This window comes from Anopheles funestus, chromosome 2RL (assembly GCF_943734845.2).
Source record: "Anopheles funestus chromosome 2RL, idAnoFuneDA-416_04, whole genome shotgun sequence".
Taxonomy (NCBI): Eukaryota; Metazoa; Arthropoda; class Insecta; order Diptera; family Culicidae; genus Anopheles; species Anopheles funestus.
The window spans coordinates 74,317,860-74,340,584 of NC_064598.1; the positions used below are offsets into that span (position 1 = coordinate 74,317,860).

The 22,725-nt window shown below is 39.1% G+C and overlaps 2 protein-coding genes across 5 annotated transcripts in view; both read right to left on the reverse strand.

Moving 5' to 3' along the window:
• LOC125766584 (SH2 domain-containing protein 3C) overlaps window positions 1-796 on the reverse strand; it is a 36,719-nt gene extending 35,923 nt beyond the window's left edge. For 2 of the 3 annotated variants that reach the window (XM_049432738.1, XM_049432736.1), the window contains exon 1: window positions 682-793. The gene's annotated coding sequence lies outside the window, so the exon portion shown is untranslated. Of the gene's footprint in view, window positions 1-681 lie in introns of all 3 variants that reach the window. The other variant, XM_049432737.1, reaches the window with a different exon arrangement.
• Window positions 46-18,836, reverse strand: LOC125766585 (transcription factor castor-like). Of its 2 annotated transcripts, XM_049432740.1 has the most exons (6): window positions 17,877-18,835; window positions 3,493-3,862; window positions 3,286-3,413; window positions 2,189-3,207; window positions 1,398-1,775; window positions 46-1,336 (listed from the first exon to the last, which is right to left on the reverse strand). In XM_049432740.1, the coding sequence occupies exons 1-6, from the start codon at window positions 18,445-18,447 to the stop codon at window positions 998-1,000; spliced, it is 2,805 nt and encodes a 934-aa protein (XP_049288697.1). In that variant the 5' UTR covers window positions 18,448-18,835; the 3' UTR covers window positions 46-997. The 2 variants fall into 2 exon arrangements, with proteins under 2 accessions (XP_049288697.1, XP_049288698.1); XM_049432741.1 differs by lacking the exon at window positions 46-1,336 and having other exon boundaries at window positions 1,687-2,028; window positions 17,877-18,836.
• Between the last annotated feature and the right edge of the window lie 3,889 nt (window positions 18,837-22,725).

Consider the following 22,725-nt stretch of genomic DNA (forward strand, 5'->3'; position numbering starts at 1 on the left):
TTAAAATACCTAATGCTATTCAACTTTATCTTTTTTCGAGATAACTTGTTTTTTTGTACTTTAATTTGAGGAACTTTTCAATCCGCTCACGTGTCAATAAATGGCCACGACAATCCTACCTTCTCTCCCTTCATCCTCACACTCCATTCCACCTCTTATCATTCCACACTGTAAGCTACAGCTGTTTGGCTAACCGCACACTACAAGGGTGTCACTTTCTTCTGCATCCAATTATAACCGCGCTGTCGCCCGTGTTGGGGTTGGAATGCAAATATTTGACTATCGCACCGGTATGCGCTAAGCCATGTCGGTTTAGTGCACGTTTTGCGCTCTTGGCTTTTTTCCGCCCTTCATTTTGGGGTGAATTGGAGAAGCTTGTCCAACGGATAAGAACGATAGAATGCCACCCGATTTTGGACGGACAAATGTACAATGGAATGCCAAGAATGTGCTGCACTTGCTTTTTTCGGGGTAGTACACTTTATTAAATAAAAATGATGATCATGCGTCAGTGTGAATGTTCCATAATAATAATTTCATTATATTCCGATAAAAAAACATGCTACGAATAAGACACAACGGTAATAGGCTTAGTGTTTTCGTGTTTGATCATTTTAAATATTTATTGTCTCTAACTTCACAAAACACATTCTTCATTAACTAATACTCAATAGTACTCACATGGCCTGTCTTTTCTACTTGCAGTCACATCACGTTGAAGTAATATCTACACTACGTTGCCTTAACGATAGTACACTTTTCAGTAGAGAGCACTTCAGGTTTCAACTATGGCCGATTGTGTAGTCTTTTCAGTACAACGACTCACAGCTTCTCATCTCGTCGATCCCCGGTACGTATATGTTCGTTTTATGACACAGTGTATGGTGCTGGCTTCAACTAAACCTATGGTTAACTCAGTTTCACATTCTATTTACAACAATAACCCTTAAGCCTCAAGCTAACAGTCCCGTTTCAAGCGCACACAATACGTCACACCTTACGCATACTTGAGCTTGTTTGCGTTCACATCCGGAAAGAAGGTACCGGCCGTTTTAACCAACGATACTGAATCCCTTGTCTGTTGGGGTGCTATACTGGGCAGCAGAGAAGGCACTACTGCAATCCGAGATGCTGACGAACCTTCCAGCTCGGGTCCAGGGTAGGAGGCACTCCGGTAATCCAATGCCGCCTGTCCGGTGTGATGTGCAAGCGATGGTGGAAACGCTAGCAAGGGCTTATCGAGCGCAGCACGATCTCCCCGACATTCGTGGTTCTTAATGTCTGCAAACGTTTCAAACAGATTCCGACAGACGACGCATTTGAGGTGATTTCGCGACTGGAAAAGAAAAGGGAAAGACATTTACTAATTGGTTTTAGTTACGAGCGTCCAAACTAACCTTTTCAGCTGGAACTGGTTCTACAGTCTGCGGCATCGAAGGTTCATGTTTAACCTCCCGCATATGACGCTCCAGTAGCTGAGAAAAGTTGCCAAAGATTGCCGCCGGGTCAAGTCCACTGAGATGCGTTGCTCCACTATTTGATCCCAGGTAATTCGCTCCACCTGCCACATACTGTTGCTGTGTCTGATTCTTCACGATGTTCGCTCCAGATGGTGGAAGATTCCTACCACCTTCCAACATCCCATTCCGTTCCGGGTCTACCATCGGCGAAGGCACACTCGGCGATTGTACTTCAGACGTCGACGCAGACGCAGAGCGGGAGTCACTCTTTTCCAGCTTGAAGCTAGTAAATATGGCTTGCGGGGAGTCCTGTACCTGTGTCGGTATTCCGTTTCATTGGAAGAAGTCAAACGCATACACGACGAACCAGAGTTTGTTGTATTATTTCGTTTTCTCGTACAATCAATCCCACACTGATCATGGATGACTTGGTGTTGTATACGGTTTTAAGCGATCACAAGAGACGATCTTGGGAGTGAGTGAGTGTTTATAATGGATGATCGAGAGGTTAGCATACACAGGGATGTACTACGCTTGGTTAATGAAGAGACAAGATAGGCTGCCTTTCCTGTACAATCGTTACACATTCAGAGATGAAAGAGAGAAAGAGAGAGAGAAAGATAAAGAGAGGAAGAAGAAGTGAAAGTGAAGAATGGATATTGTACATGAATTTTCTCTATACTTTTAGAACCTTTCCCCCGAATGGTTACATGCAACATGAAACTTACATTGTTGTACACCTCCATAACGTGGTTCTTCCGTGGCCGTCCTCGCTTTCGATTGAACAACGTTTTACTCGAGCTAAACTGCAGGAAGTTTGCCGTCTCCAATAGGGCACGATCGCGATCTACGCCTGCGGGGGATTCGATCGTACTCGATGACGTAGCTGTCTGCGATGGAGTAGCATCTTCTTTCTTAAGCAAACGATAGTCTATCGTTGGATTTGAGAGCAGTTTCGAGCGGGGCGGTGTACTACTTAGTGGCTCCTTTTTCATGTACATCGAAGCGTCTCCTGAGTGTTCTAGCTGATCCGAAGCTTCTTGAGACTTGTATTTCCGTTTCACTGGCGGTGGTTTATCATTTCCAAAGCTTACAGGGCTATGTTGCTGACTGTTGCTAGGATCTATTGAAGGGGAACCCATCAGTCTTCCTCCGTACAGTTGATGCAGGTACGTCTCTTCGATATTTCCCATCATGGTAAGGTTTCGGAGCATCTCTACATTGTCCAGTGCAAAGACCTGCTCGTAACTCATCTGCTGCAACATCTGTAACCGCATCTGGTACATCATCTGCAACGGTAACGTCCGGAACGTGATCTCAGCCATCACTGCCAGTAGATCCAGAAAGGGATTTTTCATAGTTCCTTCCTGGCTGGTCGTGGGTCCTGGAGATAGCCTCGTTTCATCCTCCCTTGAGGGTGATCGATCTGTAATACCCATCGTCGCATCACCAACCGTTTTCGTGCCCTCTTCCGTTTTATTTTGGTTAAATTTGGTAAGCAGATTCCGTGCCATCTGGTATCGCCTATAGTCCACTTCCGTGTCCATTCGCTCGTGCTTCCGTTTGTGACTTAACAGCTGACCGCTCGAATGTAACACGTAGTGACAATTTTCATGCATACAGTGAATGTGATTGCAGACGCGGGAAAACCGACAATCCTTGTACGTGCAGTCCTCTGTCTTAAGGAACTTTTTGTAACCATCCTTCAGCAACATTTCATCCTTTAGATGGTACGTTTTGTGTTTCTCTGCATAAAGAAAATTGAAAATATCGTTTAGAAACATACATGTTTATTTTATTAAATACTGTTCCATCTTTCACTTACCCATATCCGCTTTGTTTTTGAATGTATACTTGCAATTCTCCCGTCGGCAGTGGAAATGTGTCGTCCGCTGAGCACGGAACATACAGTAATCCGTATTGCAGTCTTCTGTCGCACGAAAGCGTTGAAATCTAGATCAAAAGAGGAAAAATAAATAAATAAAGACACTTCGTCTCTACATTCTGCTACGGACGATCGACAAACGCTCACCCATTCTTTACGATCGCCTCATGCTTCCGGTGGTAGTTGGCATGCATCTGGACATCGCTCGTACTGATGTACACCTTATCACAGTTATCGTGCACACAATGGTAGTGTGTATGCTTATGATTATGCTGGCACGCTCCGTACTGAATGCTACAATCGTCCGATGAGGAGAATCGGTAGAAACCATATTTAAGCGACTCTTTCCGCTTCTTATGCCACTTGAGATGGCGGATGATTTCGTACTTCTTATACAACACCTTCCCCCGACAGAATGTATCGTGACAGTGGAAATGTTCGTGCAGATTTTCATAGTGACATTTATCGTGTTTGCACTCGTAGCCAGATGCGTACCGTTGTATTAAGCCGTAGTTATCTGTTAGAATAGAACGAGATTGATAAAAGCGTAAGTAAAGGTTCGACGGTTAGTTTAGTGTTAATAAAATGTTGAGCCTAAAGGTATGCAATTTGCTTTACACAATGAATAATCGTGACCCGAGTGCACGAATGTACATTTCAGTTTAACATTTAATTTAATCAAACAGTACAATCGTATTTGTCTATCTACATTTCCGTAAATTCTTCACTAATATCAGAATACTGAAATTAAAACAAAAAATCGATTCAACTAAATATTGATAATGCACAATGTGAATGTGAAATTGATTTGTTTCACACATTGAATCACAACTTCCCATGTTCCTGCTTCTAAAATACTACCAAACTCTTATCACCAATCAAAACCCACACACGATCAACCTCACCATCATGCCCTTTTTCGCACTCGCCCCAACACCTATACCCCCGGGGGGAGGGAGGATGGTGGCGCAGCAATCAGCATATCAGAATCTTGACATTGCTTCCGTTCCAACAACGAAAAAAAAAATCTAAACTCGATTGACCAAAACCAAATCAAGTACGCACAGTGTTTCGCTGATACACTCCTCCACACTTCTGGTTGATTTTCTTCATAACCCCCGCCGAAGGATTAAACAACCGTAGCCGTTTGCCGCGCCATTTGAGCCGATTACGCTTGTTAATATTCCGATTGGAGGTATTTCGGTATGCCCGGTTATGATTATTATTACCTTTTTTTTGGGTTTCTATTTATCTCGCTCCTCCTTTCCAACACTCCTTCTATTTCTATCTCTTTGTTTCGTTGTGTAGTTGTTGCTTTGTGCTTCTCGATCGTCGATTCGATTTCAAGTCCACATATTTCGATTTTGTTTTGTTTTATTGACGTTTATATGTTGCAGTTGCTCTCACTTTGTTTTCAATCCCCCCACCAGATTTTTTCCCGCTTTTTTTGTTTCGTTTAATCATCATCTCGCACAGTCCAATTGTGGCTCCAAGCGCCTAACAATGTAGCGCGCTCGGTGCCGGTCTTGGAGGGGTTCAACTTTAGCCAAGTCATGCCAAGACTTGTCCGTGAAGGACGATGGCGAAAGAAAAAAAAATGTATATACATATATTCCGGTGTAAAAACACTAAACTGAACCAGCAAAATGAACACTCTAAATAACCAAAAAATAAATAAAAAGCCAACATTAACCATGATCTTGACTGCGTTAAAGGGTGATCGGATGGATAGGGTGGCTGTCGATGTGATCGAAAAGAGAAAAACTAAATTTCGTCCGAAACCAGTATTTTGATGAATACGTGAAGGAAATCAATGCTAATGGTATGTCAGAATTTCAAAAAATTCCTTCTCGCGAAAAAACCTCTCCTTTTCCCACCTCTCACCCGTCACCTTCTGACACGCATTCCGGTTGATTTATTTTAATTCATCCGATCTTTCTACGCTCCATGCATCCTTTACTAGGTCTAGATGATTTGCGGCGGGAGGGCCTTCATAAGCTCCAAAAATGGAAGATAGAAGTAGAACTGGCGAACCACACAATCGATACCAACCGACCAGCAAAGCACCTTCCCATCTGTACTCGCGCCAAATGGTGATTTCTTTTGCTCCATCATCGAACTTATTGCCAAGACATGTATGTTTTAATTTACATACATATTTTCCATTCGTCGTCTGTTCCTTCGCCGGTTTGGGTGCTTGATTAGAGCAAAAGTGTGCCGAAAGTAACCCATTTCATGATTTCAACGAATTTTTGGACAAAATTTCATACTAGCTGTGTTCCTGCCCTTGCTGTCAATCCGTGTTTGATGGGTGGAAGAAATAGAAGGAAACTGTAAAAAGGCCACAAAATATCGGGGGTGATACAGTGTCCACAATCACGGATAGGAGGAACTGGTAAAAAGCGAAACATAACTGACCATCGGTGGTGGCTGTTGATTAGGACAAGGATAAAGGAATGTCTTCTTGATTTAGTTACGCTGTTTGTCTTTGTGGTCATATTGCCCCATTGCTAAGGCATACATGGACATCGTTTCGGTCAGGTGGAACACATTCAAGGTTAAACAAGTGGAATAAATCATATGCAAGGTATCGTACCTGTGATTGATTGGGTGACATTGGTTTGAAAGCAGTCCAATTTTTTGTCTTTTTCAAACTTTTTTTCATCCTTCTTTTCATTTCCCTGTTCATCTCTTAACCTCATTCACCTTGCAACACAACTAGGATTAATTATTCTTTTGCAAACTCACACATCAAACGATACACATCAAACGTAGGGCGTAAGTGCGAAACATCAGAAAGATTAGAGATGCCCGTACCTACCTAATGCCTTATTTGGTACCGGGCCGATATTCAAAAATGGAAGCCTCAAAATTATATCCCTTCTTTGCCTTATTTCAACGGATTTTTGTTTCCATTCACCAGTATGAAAGTTCCCATTTTGATGATAAATTATGTGTTTAGAAATATGCCAATGGTAACGGTGGTAGCATTAAATCGGTTGGATGCTAATGCCACGAGTGTGAATGTTTGTGTGCCTGCAAATGATCCTTGTTTGGGCCATTTTTTACCATTCGATTGGAAAGGGCATTGGCTGGATGGTACAAGATGGCTTCAGTTAGGCTAGGACGTATGCTATAGTTCTTTGTTCTCAGTGTAATAATAGGAATGTGTGTTATTGATATTCGCCATATATATGTAGTGAGACCACCAAAAGATTTTTTAAATTAAATTTAAATATTTATATACAAATAAAGATAAGCTAGTTATTTTTTTTTTTTTGCTTGTGAATACTTTTTTTTTTCCTAGAAGCTGTAACTTACTCAAGCTTAGTAACACATAAAAAGAAGATAAAAATGCTCAATTTGCTCTGCCATTCAAGCATACCACCAACCACACTGGGAGAAAGTAGAACTTGCCTTCTTAGGAGAAATAAAACCATTCCCGACAAACAAAAAACGACACCATCACTCTATTAAAACCAAGCACAATTGACCTCATCATCATACACCTTAATGCTTTCATTCTATCCTATTCTATCGCAGCCATTTTTCCACCTCTTAGCGACCCTTAAGCCCAACCAATTCTCTCTAGGGTCAGGGGCACCGTCGATCGACATTGGGCACTTAGGTTCGGTTCAATTTGCCGACTTGATTTGAATTTTCGGTGAAACGTAACGTTTTTGCTTCCTTTAATCTAATATACAGCGGAATGATGATGATGATGATGATGCCGATCACAAAAGCGTTTGATAGACTGCTTTTAAAACGATGATGTCCAATCCGAGAAAGTCGGAAAGCTAACGAAATACAAAAAAAACCGACGCCAAAGGAAATCCCAACGCACAGCGCAAACAGCGTAAAGGAAGTGTTGTGGATCTCGATCGAGATCGAGATATTTGAAGGGAAAAGATGAACAGAATTAAAAAAGGCAAAAACGCCTCAAAAAGAGTGAAGAACTGTGGAGAGAAATAAAATTGAGGCAAACCACGGCTCACCACGGCACCGGGGCACATACGAACGCAAATCATGTTTCGAGAAATGTGTTTCTTTAACATCAATCAACTCATTGTTTTCGTTGCGTTTGGAATCTCCTTTTGTACGTTATCTTCCAACAGTTGCAACGTTTGCTCCCGTATCGGTTTTAAAGTTTGTTTCGTTTCGTCTCAAGTTTTCTTTTGGAGTGTTTTTTTTTTCGTTGATACATTTCTCGTTGATCGCTTCCCTGTTCAAATGATGTTTCGTTTACGATTTGGTTATGAGCTTTTCTTGTTTTACTTTTCTGCTCTCGCTTATTCTTCTCGAAGTTCTTTTTCTCCTTCTTTTTCGAGTAGCACGAAATGTGTGACAAGAAGGAATTGAGAATGAAACAAATGAAAAGAAGCATATTTGGATGGTTTTATGATTCATTTAGTACCGGTATAGATTTACATCTCTTTACACCGCTCTTTGATCAATGGAAATGTTGAGAAATTCAATCTTGTTTAGATAGAACGTAAGTTATTAATTAATTTTTTTCTTAGTCAGTTACTATGAGCAAATAATTGTTGCTTATTTACTTATTTAGTTATTTAATTTTTATTCGTTTTTAAAGTTTTTCATACTTTTATTGTCTCATTCGATTTACACTCTTTTTTATTATATTTTACTAAATCTTCTTTAATGTTAAAAAAAATTTTAAATGCCTCAGGAAGCCATTTTAATAAAATGTTCTGAGAAACACGATTAGCATTGAAATCTTTTGATTTCATAACAAAACGTTACTTGAAAAGATTCTTGCTTCGTACAATTTTTAGGAATTTTGTTTTCTTTTAATTATTTTAAAGTATTCGATCATTTTCGCCACAACTCAAATTTATTACAGAATAAAACAATCAACAACAAATTTAGCCTACCAAACACGCAGATTGAATTAAAGTTAAGCGTTTGCCCTAAGAAAAGCTTGAAATATTCATCATAAGATTTTTTCTTTATCCTTCTTTTCTTGTACAGCTGACATTCAATCTATAAATCAATATCGATTAGAAGCAACACCCAGCACAAAGTAGCAGACACACAAACATACACTCAGTACGGGAAAAAAGCACACAGCACAACACCTATCTCAATCATTTGCGTCCGAAGGTGACCGATCTAAATATCCTAAAATAGACTGAACCGATTTGGAAGTTGAACTGGACAATGAGGTACAGTTGGGCTAAAAAGGATAGACAAAACCAGAAGTATGAAGGCTGCATGAAGTAAGGAAATGAATAATAATAAAAAAAAACGAAACAACATTCATCCAAAAAACCTGCCCCAAAAAAAACAACTCGCGATTTGAAGCGAGCTGCAGATTAGGACCAAACAAAAGCACCAAGAAATTGGAGGAATAAAAGCAACACCAAACAACAAAAAAAATGAAATAAAACACGATCCTAACAAATCATGTAAAAAATCACATACACAGCAGCATATTCGAAAAGTAACAAGTTATTTTACCTATTGGCAAATGAGCAAATGGATGCCGATCCATTGAAATGTGAACGGATGCCGGGGAAAAATGATGAAGGATGGAGGAAATGGGCGCAACATCAACAACAACAAAAAGACACACGCGAAAAGTAAAATATGTGACCTAGCCGAAAGGCAGTCCAGAAGAAATAGAACGGAACGTCAGGAAAACAGGGTAACGGAAGAGGATAAAGTCCGAACTGGAATTAAGCGATGGTAATCTGTAAAAGGCCACCAAAAAAAAAAGTATATGCCTAACGTTGTAAGGGAGAGTCGGGCCCGGTGCCACTATTGCGCGGACTCCAAAATGTAGTTGTTACTTGAGCGCGTGCACGGTACACGTTGCTTTATTACTATTATTTTGCTGTTAATCTGTGCGCCTTCCTATTACATGCTCAACCTTTTTGGGCGAGATCAAAGATCGTGCAAAATGATCTATTTGATCGATCATAGTAACAATTCAATTGGATGAGTTTAAATTCATTTTATTTCTTCTTTATTATTTAAAAGTAATTACAAAACGAGCTTTATGTATAAGATTATCTGCTATTAACAGTTGTGGAATTTTAAACAGTTTCATCCATAGAAGAGAATTGATTTTCAAACAAACACACAAAAAGGAAGTGTGAAAAAGAAGTGTACACAAAACGAAAGCAGCTAGGTCAAAGGAAAAATAGATAAATTTGGAAACGAAACAAGCAAAAAATATCAAAAAATCTCACAAAACAAAACCAAAAAACCATCATCCACTAGCTAGAAAATTCGGGGTAAGTACCGGCTTGGTAGCACAAATGGTATCGAGAGAGAAAAAAAGTGGCTCCCTTACTTAAAAGCCATCGCGACCACGAACACCACCTTCCCCTGTCGGTTCCGTGACGTCAACAAGTTATGTATGAAATTATTTACCGAAATTATTATATTTCTCCACGGCTTGATTGATTTATCGAACGCATTAAACTAGTTCAAATTGATTTGCTGGCCAGTTTGGGAGCTTTCGCTCCAGTTCTGTTCTATTGTGCGTTGCTTTCGCCACATTCCCTTTCCCATCTCCTTTCCTACCGGTGTACCAGAGAGTCGAAAGGAGGCATAGAAAGTGACTTGCCAAAAAGGACGGAGACGTGCTAAGACACCACCGTGAGCGAGAACCACCAGATTCGGTGTTTATGTCCTCCCTGGACGCACGTGAACAGCTCCAAACGGGAAAAAACGTTCCAGCATCACCCGAACGCACTTCGGAGCACTTTTGCTCGAAAACTGATCATTTATTCTTGAAAACCGTGGTGCACGGACATATATTTTAACCTTCCTCGTCTTTTTTTACCACATTTTGCTCCATTTTCGGCAGCATCCCGCGAACGGGGTGCGCTAATCTGTGGGGCTAAATTTGCGGCGCTTTCGCGCGCGCGTTCCTGTCGGACGGGCTAGAAGTTGCTAGCGGTGCTCCATTAGGAGCTAGGCGAGTCTTTCATTTGGCGTAATGATACGGTGGCTTAAAACATTCCTCCACAACACTGGTGCACGGGGAAGGCAAGAAGGAAACGGAGTGAAACAGGAGTGGCGACCGGTTTTCCCGGTGCCAGGCGTCAACCGATCTTCGGAGTCAATTCGAAGTCAAAAAGCTTGTCCAACAAACGGTTGACCTCTCGGCATTCGGAGTAAGGGGTAAAAGGATGAAAAACCTCTTCATTACCGATGGTACGAGCGGTGACCCGTGGCGAGGGGAGAGAGGTCAAACTAGAAGCGTCTTAAAAGCTTCCGCATAATCTACTTATTTGCGTTCGTATGCCGACGGACAACATGACGAACAATTTTATTGGGATACAGTGTATGGTACGGGCCGGGTAGGTTTACGATCGTTTCGAATTTGTTTATTGACTTTTTGTATGATTGATTTCGTGTTTGATCCTTAGGATTCGGATGAGAAGAGTGTTAAAGTTCCTATTATATGTAGGTAACCATGTAATATACTTTTGATAGCAACTAGAAGATATTAAGAGGTTGTTTAATTAAGATTGAAACATTAAAAGTTTGTTTAAGAATCAACGTTTGAAGCGTGAACATTTGTAACAGAAAAAAAGATAAAAACAACCATAACAATATAACAGAAATGTAAAAATACTTTAAACGATAAGGAAAAGTAAAGGAAACGAAATTACCTCGCAAAAGTAAAATAAAGAAGAAAAGAAAAGATAAAAAAATGTTTTAAAAAAATTATCAAAATTAAAAACTAATTGAGTCATTCTTAAATCTGTTCGTACAATGACAATTAGAAACAAGCTAAAGTGATACCAACTCCAAAACGAACTCGATCTCCATTTATGCTTTGATTATGTGTGCAAAAATATATTTTAAAAACAATATTTACTCTGCTGTGTGGTCTCCCACAATACGCCAGAAAGCAGTAATTTTTTTTCTCTCCATCCCAAAAGCCTATGTCTCTTTCGTTCTACATATGCTTATTGGTTGCATAAAAGTCACTGTTTCTTGTGCTCCATATTTTGATGCTTGAAACCATTAAAAAAAGAGCTAAGATCAGCAAAACGATACATACTTTTCGTAGGGGAACTGGGAACGAATTAAGTGGAAGATAAAAATGCAACTCTCAACCGACGAAGAAGTTTATTAAACTCTTACCAGCATAAGGACCATTAACCGACCGTGAATGTTTCCCATGCGAAGGAAATATTGTTGCGGCTCTCTGCACTACTACCTCCACTGCCTACAGCGTGCCAAGGATAAACACAAAGAGTGTGTTTTGATTTCCAAAGAAAGCATCATCGAGGCATCATATTTCCTGCGACCTCGTAGCTGTAAAGCCCGATACGGTTGGGAGCGTTTACCCGAACGGGGATTGCTTTTTATTAGGTCTGATTGAATTATGTACCGGGAGGGCTAATTAAGAGTGAAACAAATTTTATGCGTCACTTGAGCTGCTTGATATTTGTGACAAATTTGATTCTTTTTCAATGTTAAAATAATTTTATTCCAGAATTTAATGAATTAGTCATAAAAATCTCATTTCCAATTCCACCAACATAAGCCAACGGAAGATTTTTAATCAAACGCAAAAAAAAACCCACCGAACTACCCAGAAACAATAGAATATCGCACCAAAACGCGACGGAAACGTTGGTCCGTCCTGGAATTAAAGTGGGAGAAATTTGATGTTTTCCTGCATTTCTCATCTTTTTTTGGGTTTCAACAGAAATATAAGCTTTCAGCGATGCATTTGTGCCGCGTGACATGGAGCGAGTAGAATATTAACTACTTGCTGGTAGAATGAATGGAGAATGGTTCTGCTATCGATTAAGCGCCAACGAGAGCCCAACAGGAAGTGAGTCTTGAAGTGAATTCACTTAAGCTCAGTGACATCATCTTCGGCCGGTGCGGGGAGTAAAAACATAGTTAAACAAAGTGGAACACGACTGTATGGACCAAGTGGGGATGTTAGATAGTTTGGAAGAAACGAAAGGAAATTATTGGTTCGATACATGTTAATGAACCGACATTCATGATTAAATGTTGGTGTGAATCATGCCCTTTGGTTGGTTGGTTGAGTATTATAATGATTGAAATGCATTATTAGGGTTGTTTTTTTAGAAAGCGTTCTTTGGTAATGGTTTGACATTTTAAATAAATATTTAATCACGAAGATCATTTTGTTAAAAGCATTGCATAACTCTAGGGGTATAATGTGTAAAAAAAGAAAATGAAACAGTTGACTTTTAATAGAAAACTGACAGGCATAGGACCTTAAGTTTCTATATTTTAACAAATAATGTGAAATAATTTGTTAAAATGAAAAATAAAAAGGTTTTTAAACCTTTACCACAAGACCCTGGTAAAGGACCAAAAAGAATTTCCCTTGGTATTTACGTCTGAAGGTATGCAATACATTTTTAATTTGTTTTTAATATTATTTATAACAAGTTGTATGAATTTAAAAAAAACGTAAAAAAGCATCCTGCATATCGCAAAAAAAAATAAAACACATATCTTAATGATCAAAAGCACTTGCACCTGATTGTACTGCTAACACGTAATACTTTCATCGGTGCATCGGGACGGAAGTGACAATAGTTGCCATTTATTTTAATGTTAAGCAAAACGGGAAAAAACACACACACAAACCCTCTAACAAAACGGACCACGGTCACGCTTCGTGTCACAACTTCAAACCGCGGAACTGTCGTGCACTCACACAGGGCACGGCATTTGATTCGGTTTTGATTTGCTTTCCCTTTCCACAGCTGCGATGAAAAACGGGGCCGGCATACACATTCACACCGCCAAAAGCCAATAAAAAGTGGAACCGTGGGTTGATATTTTTTTTCACTTCTCTTCTGTTTGTTTGCCACCGCACGATGGTTTTATTGGTTTATTGTGACTAATTTGGTTTGATTGCGGTTTCCGCGGGTATGCTGGAAAAATTCATCTCGCACATCTCGTGCCGTACCGTGAGTCGCTCTCGACTTACTCGCTCGCATGCTGATACAAATTCCAACCGCTTAAGTATTGCGCTGTTTGTGCCCGTTTGGAAACGGAAAACGAAACGCTTTTGTGGTAGGGCCGGGTAGGGCAGGTCAAAAGGTTAATTTCATTGATTGAGCACAGTTTTTCCCTTATTCCCACATGCATGCGGTGGAATGCTTCGAGTTAAATATACAACAACAACAAAATCTGGGAGTTACTTGATGAAGGCAAGAATTGATAAAAATGGGCACCGTGTGCTCGGTTTCGCACAACCGACGAACTGAATCGACTCGGTGTCGATGTTGGCAAAAGGGGAAATCAAGCAGTTAATTCATTCCCGGTACGATTTGAATCTTTCACTTGTTCATCGTAACTAAGCGATGCGTGCAGTAAAATGTGGCATAAACGTGGAAAAAAGGGTAAAAAAGAAATGTTTTTCCTCCCTCAAGGAGACAGCCACCAAGGCCTTTACGCCTTGAATACCCAAAGAAGCACAATGATGTCTTTGTTCGATAGATGTGTCCCTTAATGAAGCAGATTTGGTTGCTACAATTGAACGCTAACTATTAGGAGAAAACTTATTTTTTCTCTTGATTTTCTTTTAAAAGCACACAAATACTTGCTAAACCAACTGCATCTCGATGCATCTTGCTTTTCAAGGATACAATTCTAAACAAAGTCAAGTTTTTTTTTCACTAGCAAACGGCTGCCAATTCGCGTGAATTAAACAAGGCCAATACAGTCTCCCTCCCACCCAACCAAACTACGCCAAATAAAAGTCAAATGAGAAGAAAAAAAGCAAAACAAAAAACCCTTCTCTTTCACTATTTCTAAAATTGCGATCTTCGATCAGTTATTTTCGGTAAGAACAACGACAAATTTTCCTTCAAGGTGCAACCAACCCCCTACCAACGTCGGTTACCGATGTCACCTGACCTGGGTACATTAATCGAACCACGTAAAGTGGACGTGAACGGACGGCATGAAAAACAAAATGCAGGAAAACCGATCAATCGATCGTAGAGATGCGACACAAAATGTCCCAAAAATATAAACTTGCTTACTGGTGTATTTAGCTTGGAGAGACCAATACAAGAAGGGGGGAAGGGGGTGGGGAGTGGGTGGATTTAAGTTCTTATCCACCCACCCCATTTGTTGACAATTTTGTGCCTTGGTTTCGCATTGGCACTAATGGTGAGATGGTGCCAAGATGGGTTCAAGTGTATCTCTAGAGTTTTCGCTCGTTTCGGCGACAAATAGAAACAATTTCAAATTACAGGTTTCACATTTTATAAATTGAATTAAAATGAATGTAAAAGAAAAAAAGCGTAAGGAAAAAAATAAATATGACAAAAACATAGTTCAAATAAGAAAAAAATATGTAAGAAAATGTGAACATGATAAAAGAGAAGAAAATAATGGAGAAAACTTTGTTTAAACAATTCTACTTATATAGATTTTAACGGATAATCATAAAAATATAACAACATCCTTAATACAGCAACACAAAAGCCAAATCAAACGAAAGTGTGGCTAGCTTTAGCTTTTGTTTCATATTTTCTCCTCTCTTTTCCACCTTCTTTTGCACATAACCAAACGTGTGCTTCGCCAAATGGAATTCAAATTCGTACGGAACAGGAATTCCGTATCATTTATTCACTTTAATCTTTTTCCTTTCCATTTTCTCGTTTCCCCTTATCACCAACCCGGTACGAACTATTGCTCACCACTTTCTTCAATCATTTGGTATCGAATCCTGCGGATAAGTTTATTTCCAATTCATCGTTCGATTTGTTCAATGCGTTTGGTATTAAACCGCTCTTTTCCGATATTTCCAAGGGATGGTGAAGGAGTGATAGGAAGAGCGCCAGCAGTTCAACAAGCACAACGATAAATCGAAACACAACTTTTATCTTCACCAACCACGCAAAGGATCATCGTGCAGAGTTTAGTTTCGTTTGTTCTTCTCCACTTTCTGTGGTGTGGTTTGGTTTTTCTTCACCTTCGCCACACTCTTTTCACATCTTCATTTCACAGCTTCGCCCGCTCTTGAATCAATCTATCATCGACACTTGATGTCAAATTTCTCGCTTGCTCCTCTTGTGTTCCGTAGCGAACGAACGCGCTTCATTTCATTCGTATGTATGTTATTATATGCTGTTGAACTATTGCTTCACCCTTCAACCCTCGGCTCGATTGTTTCGTCGCCAGTTCTCCTTCTGCACTAGCCGGAATGCCGAACCCGAATATGATTTAAACCCCGAAAAGAAAACACACCACAGTGTCCACAGGGTTGTACCCGTCCATTCCTGAATTCCGAGTTGAAATTCGACCACAGCGCGATCCTTCAGTCAAATAAAATAGGAAACAAGTGGACACCGAAACATTGACGCACCGAAAAAGGCAGCACAGCAACGGCAAGCGCTAACAGGCACGGCAATGTTTCGCCCAAAATCGGAGCTGTTTTGTTGATTTTTTAGCTAAATCAACGTTAGAAAGACGAACCACCAAAATGACACTCGATCGTTGGCCAATCTCTTCACGTCCCGCGAAAGAAAGTTAACGCGCGATCGGGCAGATAATAAGAAAGAAGTTCAAATAAAACATAAGCTCCTATATCATTGCCGATTTGGTGTTGTGAGAAAGCAAAAACTACACACAAACCACCTCCCCGAAACGAATCGAACATCGCGATAGATCACTTTTATGAAAATCAATTAGAAATTAATTTACGGCTTTTGTTGGTTTTTTTTTACTTTCTTGCTTTTCTTACCACCCATTCACGATGCTGCTCAAGTTATGCTCTCGATCACTCATCGAAATTCATTATATGATCGTTGATACGGTGTGTGATCGCTTCAGGCATTTGAGTCTTTTTGCTTGATTCTGTACACTTCCCTATCGTATTCCTACGTACATTTGTTTCTTCCGTTCATCATTTCGCCTATCATTTTCGCACTCTCGAACTCGCGCTAAAACCGTTTCGCAATTTGTTCGTTTTTTTTTTGTTCAAATTAATTATATTTCATGCTTAAGCACTTCTTTTTGGCAACAAGGAACAAGAAAAGAAGAGGGAAAAAATTCTTAGCCAAAATCACATCACTCCTTCAACCCGTGCTTCTCGGGCTTTAAGTCGTCTAATCTTTTGCTCTCGTTATGTTATGCCCCCTTCCCTAGTTTCGATGCCGTGTCTTTATTGCGAAACAAGTGTGTGCTTTTATTATATAGCTGCTTGATTCGACTTGACTGACCGAAAGGAACTGTCCGCCGTTAATGCGTCTTTTGAATATGCTTAATATGCTCACCAACATAGGGTGAATGATGGCAAGAAAGTGAGCAATAGAGAGAGAACGAAAGAGTACACCGAGGGAAATATAAGGGAACTTTGAACGAGGGGAAACATTTGTGTTGACGCGTGGTTATACTAGGCAGAAGTTGTGGCAGAATCAGAGCACGATACGTCAAAAGCAACGAATCAACCGGTTAATATAAGGAGGACGAGGAAGTTGCTCTGTACGTTGATGTTGATGATGAAGAGTGAGAATTAAATTTACGATCACCGGAATGGAACAGTCCACAAAAAAAGAGAGCCAAAGTATTCTCAAGGCTGGTCACTACACCAAAATTGAAGCTTTCGGGCCGTTGCTTTTTTATCAGTTTGATGTTTTTCGGTGACAAAATGTACATTTAAACGAGGTTTTTTATTGAGATTATAGCTTCAATAATGTACTAGTTTTTTTTCTGTAATCAAACAGTTTAATGTACTGCTTGATTAAAATTACTTGGATGAAACCAAGACTTTATGTTGATGTTTTTGTTAGTAAAGAGCCGTAAAAGTTGTTTTGAATATGTTGTTAGTTATTGTGCAATGAAGTTTTTTTTTTTCAAAATACTTTAAGTTCACCATATAAATCTCCTTGTAGCTTTCAATTTTATAATCTACCACATAAAGGGTTGTGCTAGTAAATTCATTTGCACAATAAATGATGAATTCAAAGAAAAGCAAAATTTCTATCAAATTTTACTAGAGCAAACATTGCTAAAATATTCAACAGTTTAAGAGCAGAAATCAATAACCGAATACTCGAATGATCACCTATTGACCATTGTATTAAATCATAGCGCCGTAAAGTATGCAATCGGTGCTATAAATATCGTTTTGTCATTTTAAATCTCTTTTCTTCCGCTTTTAAATGGCTTTGGTACACTTGTTAATTAAAAAAGAGTTATGATGACATATAATATGATAAGAATAGGATGCCTTGGGCTAATCAGGAAGTTTTTCCTAGTGAAATGTTCTTTTAGGAACTTGGGAACATTACTTAGAATCGTTGAAATCACGTCCTAAAAACACGACCTAGTAATGTTTGAGATTTGTTTAAAAAATTGGAATTAAATATTTAAATCTTAATTAAACAAGGGTTACACTTTTGTTTAAGGGAAAACCCGATACACCCAAAGGAATAATAACTCAAGCACAGTAATACTCGAGTTTCAAATCTCGATCAAACTCAAACTGAATTGTTTGCAGCACAGAAATTTTCGTTCCACAACACATCAACACTCACCATGCAATAGCTCCAGAATCGTTGTCATACTTTCGTCCTTCTCGCTATCAGCTAGAAACTTGCTAAACTCACTAAACTTAGCCTCATCCATCTCGCCCAGCTGAGTCTTGATCGAGTTGTTATTGTTGTGAAGGATTCCACCAATGCCACCGCCAACAGCACACCCAACACTGCCACTAGTGCCACTAACGTTCCGATTGTTGTTACAATTACCACTCAGTGGACTATTATTGTTGTCGATCGGTTCAGCACACTTGCCAGCACCAGCACCGTAGATCACTGTCGTGCAGCTACTACTGCTGCGATCACTTCCGGCCGTACACTCGAGTGTCGTGCCACCGTCATACTCGTCGTCCTCGAACGCGTCACCACCGTACGAGGGATCCTTTGCGCATGCACTGCTGCTGGTGTAGTTGAGCGCTTTGGCCACATCCGATACGCTCGAACCGTGGCTAGCGTCCTCATCGACACTGGCAAAACGCATCCTTTTGATGGCCGACGGTGACACGGCAGCACTGACAGCAAACACCGTACCGTGCTCCTGCTCTCCATTGCTCTCCGGTGACATCATGCTTGATCTTAGTATCACTGCGTTAACAATCAAACCGTAACCTTCCTTTGTTTTTAATCTATCCGTTAACCGTTACCACCGCGGCGTGTCTCACATCGCACAGCAATCTAGAGCACTGGGGCACACCGAAAGCACTATCTAGAACGCATGCTAATGATTGTCGTTTTGCTGATCCTCGCTGCTGCAAAACCCGACCTTCTGCGCACTACATTGCCCGCTGGCAATGAGACCCTTTCTAACGATCAACAACACGGTCGCCGTTGTCGTCGTCACTGCCCTTTTTTTTTGCGTAATCTCGCTTAGCGATGGTTTGCTCGCGTGTGTGTCCCGTGCTTCTCGATCCTGTTTGATGCGTGTTCGTGTCTCGACTAAAATGCCACGGCTTGACGGTGCGCGCTGGTACGTCCGCTTACGCATAACTGCGCAAACGCAAACGCCACGAGACCAGTCGGGTCGGGTTCGGGTCGACTTCGGGTTCGGTTTCGGGCTTACGGCACGCACGCAAGGGGCACGAAACACACGCAAGAACGTACAACCCTCTCGGTACCGCGATCAAGAACGTTACCTTTCGACCTACCCCCAAGGAAGGAAGGAAGCATCAGACGGGGCTTAGGGGCATTAAAGGCACTTTTAAGGGGTACCGACACACTGGAGCTCAATTCGACAGTCAAGTGCAATTGCCTCCCCCCCCCCTATTTTTGTGTATGTGTGTTTGGTTTGTACGAAGTTTTATCTAATCACTCTTAACGCCTACTTTGCCACACGTTTGACACATCGGACGCTTATCTCGTGCGAACAGTCGTCTTACGATTTTTCACGCGAAGTGAATGTTGTTTCAATTGACAACTCTAATCAATGCATGTTTCAGCATAATACCCTTGAATGCTTATTTGTCTTCTGCGCTAGACGTAAGCTAACTGCGTATTCAAGATCAGCAAGAGGGAATTCCCTACTCGCGGTTAATTTCATGAATGATGGCGTTTTTTTACCCTATTTTAACATGCGCAACACGCTCTGGTTCCGAAGTTTGGTGGTGAGGAAAAATGGAAATATAAGTAAACTCTCAACGTTGGGGAATTTCTGTGCCACTTAAACCCAAAAGTCATCAAATCAAAAAAGCCAGTGATTCACAATTGAATTTAATGGACAAACAAAAGTTGGTTTTGGGGATATGTAGAACTGAAAGCCACCCAAAGTGTATTCCTAGTAAGTGTTTTGGTAAGAAATTGCATATAAAATCCCACGACTAGGGGCAACGACTGCAAAATCATCTACGTCAATTTTAAAAGCGTTCTCATATAAAAATAAAAAAAATTAAAATAAATATTTACCAAACGGCCTTTAATAAAAATGCAGAAATATCCAAAAGTTAAGAGAACTTCTTTATTCAGAGCAATAGAAAACAAAATATTGAAATAAGGAATGTTGAATCAATCGAAAATTATCTTCAAACGGCTAAGCTATTCGCCTAAACTAGTAAAAAAAATAGTATAAAACAAAAACCATGTTTACAACTAATGTTTAGAGATAATATCTAAAATAATGAATATTTTATTAATGTATATTTTAATAATTTAATTAAATTATGTTTTAATAATTTTTGCTTCTAGTTTTAAAACGTTCCGTATAATCATAACAAAAAAAACAAGAAATAAACTTAACAATGAAGCACAACACAAGCGTTATTAAACATACATTTCCTGTATTTGTTTGTACTTTCATGATTGTATAATCGAATTAATCAGCTGTTATATATTGGTGTGGTTTGTAATTATGTTATTGAATTAATTAATCCGTTTTTCTAAATTTTTAACGATTTTAACGAACAATTGTAGATTTTATAAAAATGGCTGTTTGTAATATTGAATTCACATGTACACATTGCACCGGTGCAACGGTTTTCCTTGCTTTTTATTCAAATTATTTCAATTTTCATCTCCCTCTCCATCACTCAAAAACGTTAATCCTTTTCTATAAAATATTTTTTTCCCTCCACTCCATCTCTCTCCATCTCGTGTGATAAAAAAGCCACCGAACATAACCATCAATAATGTTGCAACGAAAAATATGCAAATTTTGTTACATGCGCAACGCGTAACATATTTTTTGGGGGAAAATGGGCATTTTTTATGATTGAATGAAGTACAAGAAATAAAAAATCTCTGGAAAAGCAAACACCGTTACTGTTCAAACTGTTTTCTGGTGGCATTAAAACATTCGCGCAACGATTTGAACATGCCGCCTTGTAATATACAAAGTTTAGTTTTCACTTTTGCGTCTTAGCGGACTTCGGCTTTACACTTGCTTTACTTACACTGTAAAGTTTCTTTCTTGATCGTTGGAGTCATCGAGGCCTTACCTTGGGTAGGGGGACTCTCGAAGCTCTTGAAATAATAAGACGAAGAATTGCTCTGGAAGCTCAGTTGTGCATCTGATCATTGACAACTGTCGACTCACGATCGATCACTGGTGACTGACCGCGTTTTAACAATTTTGGTTTATTTTATACTCTGAGTTGTGTAGGTGTACATGGTTTTTACATAAGGGCTTATGTATCGAATGTTTCTATTTCTGTGTTTCTATTTGCTTGTAATAATTCCTAATGCATTTCTGTAATTTTCGGTTGATGCGCATTAGCCTATAAATCATGCGTCGAGTTGGTCTTTGCGAAGGCGGGTACGGAATGGAAACTTAGATAACCTTTTCAAGTGCAATTCACATCGTGAGAAAGTATTGCATATGCAACGTAATGAATGGCCTTCGATTATGTCTTTTTTTTAGGTACTTGAAAGGGACAAAATAGATGTGTTTAGAAAGGACGTAAAAACCTAGCCATGTGTTTTATGTCAAGTGTCAGAATGAGAATAGAAGAAAATAGGAAAGGACCAACGCGATTTTGTTAGCCGATTCTATACTTTGAATTTTTATGTGTTATTTGAGATTTCCAATATGTTGGTTATTTTAATGTTTAGCAGATATGCTACACCTTCCCCGTTTAGGAGAATAATATTATGAATGAGTGTGTGTAGCGAATGATTAATATTATTCTTGAGAAAAAAGAAAAAAAAATTACTGTTTAGCATTTATGCTACACCTCCTTTCTTTTTGAATAATGTTAGATAAGAAATCGTGACATTATTCATTTAAATGGTTTTACTCTGTTTTTGTGAACTGTAGTTATTTTGTTTGTTGCGTTATGTTGTATAACACAGTTTGGTTTCTGAATTTCTATTACTGTAAATGGTCCTATATAAAGTGGATCTAACTTTTTCCTGTTTTCGTTTGTCAAGAATATTTGATCACCTATTTGTATATTAATTGGATTGGTATTTTTATTTAATATTTGTTGACGTTTTATTTTTGAATTAATTAAATTTTGTTTCGCAATGTTATTTGATTTTTGTATTTTGAATTTCATTTCATTATAATATTGTTCGATGTTGTAAACTGGGTCTGGTTTAGCCTTATATATGTCTTGTGGTAGGTTTGCTTTTCTTCCAAACACTAATTCATATGGTGTGAAGTTTGTGTCTGTATGATCTGTTGTATTATACACAAATTCGTAGAATTTTGTCCAATCGTCCCAGTCATTGTGGTGTTCGTTTGTATAGCTTCGTAAGTATTCATTTAAGCTTCTATGGTTTCGTTCTAATGATCCTATAGTTTGTGGGTGATAAGCTGTACTAAATGTTTGTTTTATTTTTAAAATTTCTGCTATTTTATGTAATATTTCATTATTGTATTCTAGTCCTTGATCAGATTTTAGTTCAATGAATGTTCCAAATGTTAATATAAAATTTTCTACTAATGCTCTTGCTATTGTGTTAGCTTCTTTATTATAAATTGGTATTATTACTACATATTTTGTTAAATCGCATTGAATTGTTATTGCGTATCTGTTATTTTTGTTAGTTTTTGGAAGTGGTCCTACAGTGTCAATTGATATTATGTCGAAAGATTTTGAAGGAGTTGTCGTCACAACTGTTTCTTCTTTTGTGTGTCTTGTTGTTTTGTTTGTTATGCGTGCTTTACATTTTGTTATAAATTTGCGGATATCCGTCTTCATGTGTTTCCAGTTATATTTTTCCTTTAACTTGCCATATAATCTATATTGACCTATGTGTCCTCCCGAAGGGGTCACATGATAATCTGTGATTATCTTTAGTTGCTCATCCTGCGATTCTATCCACCTGGGTGGAGTATATACGACAATTTCAGTATCGGATATAGCTTTGTTTGCTATTTCTTTGATTGTCTGCAGGGAATAATACTTGAATA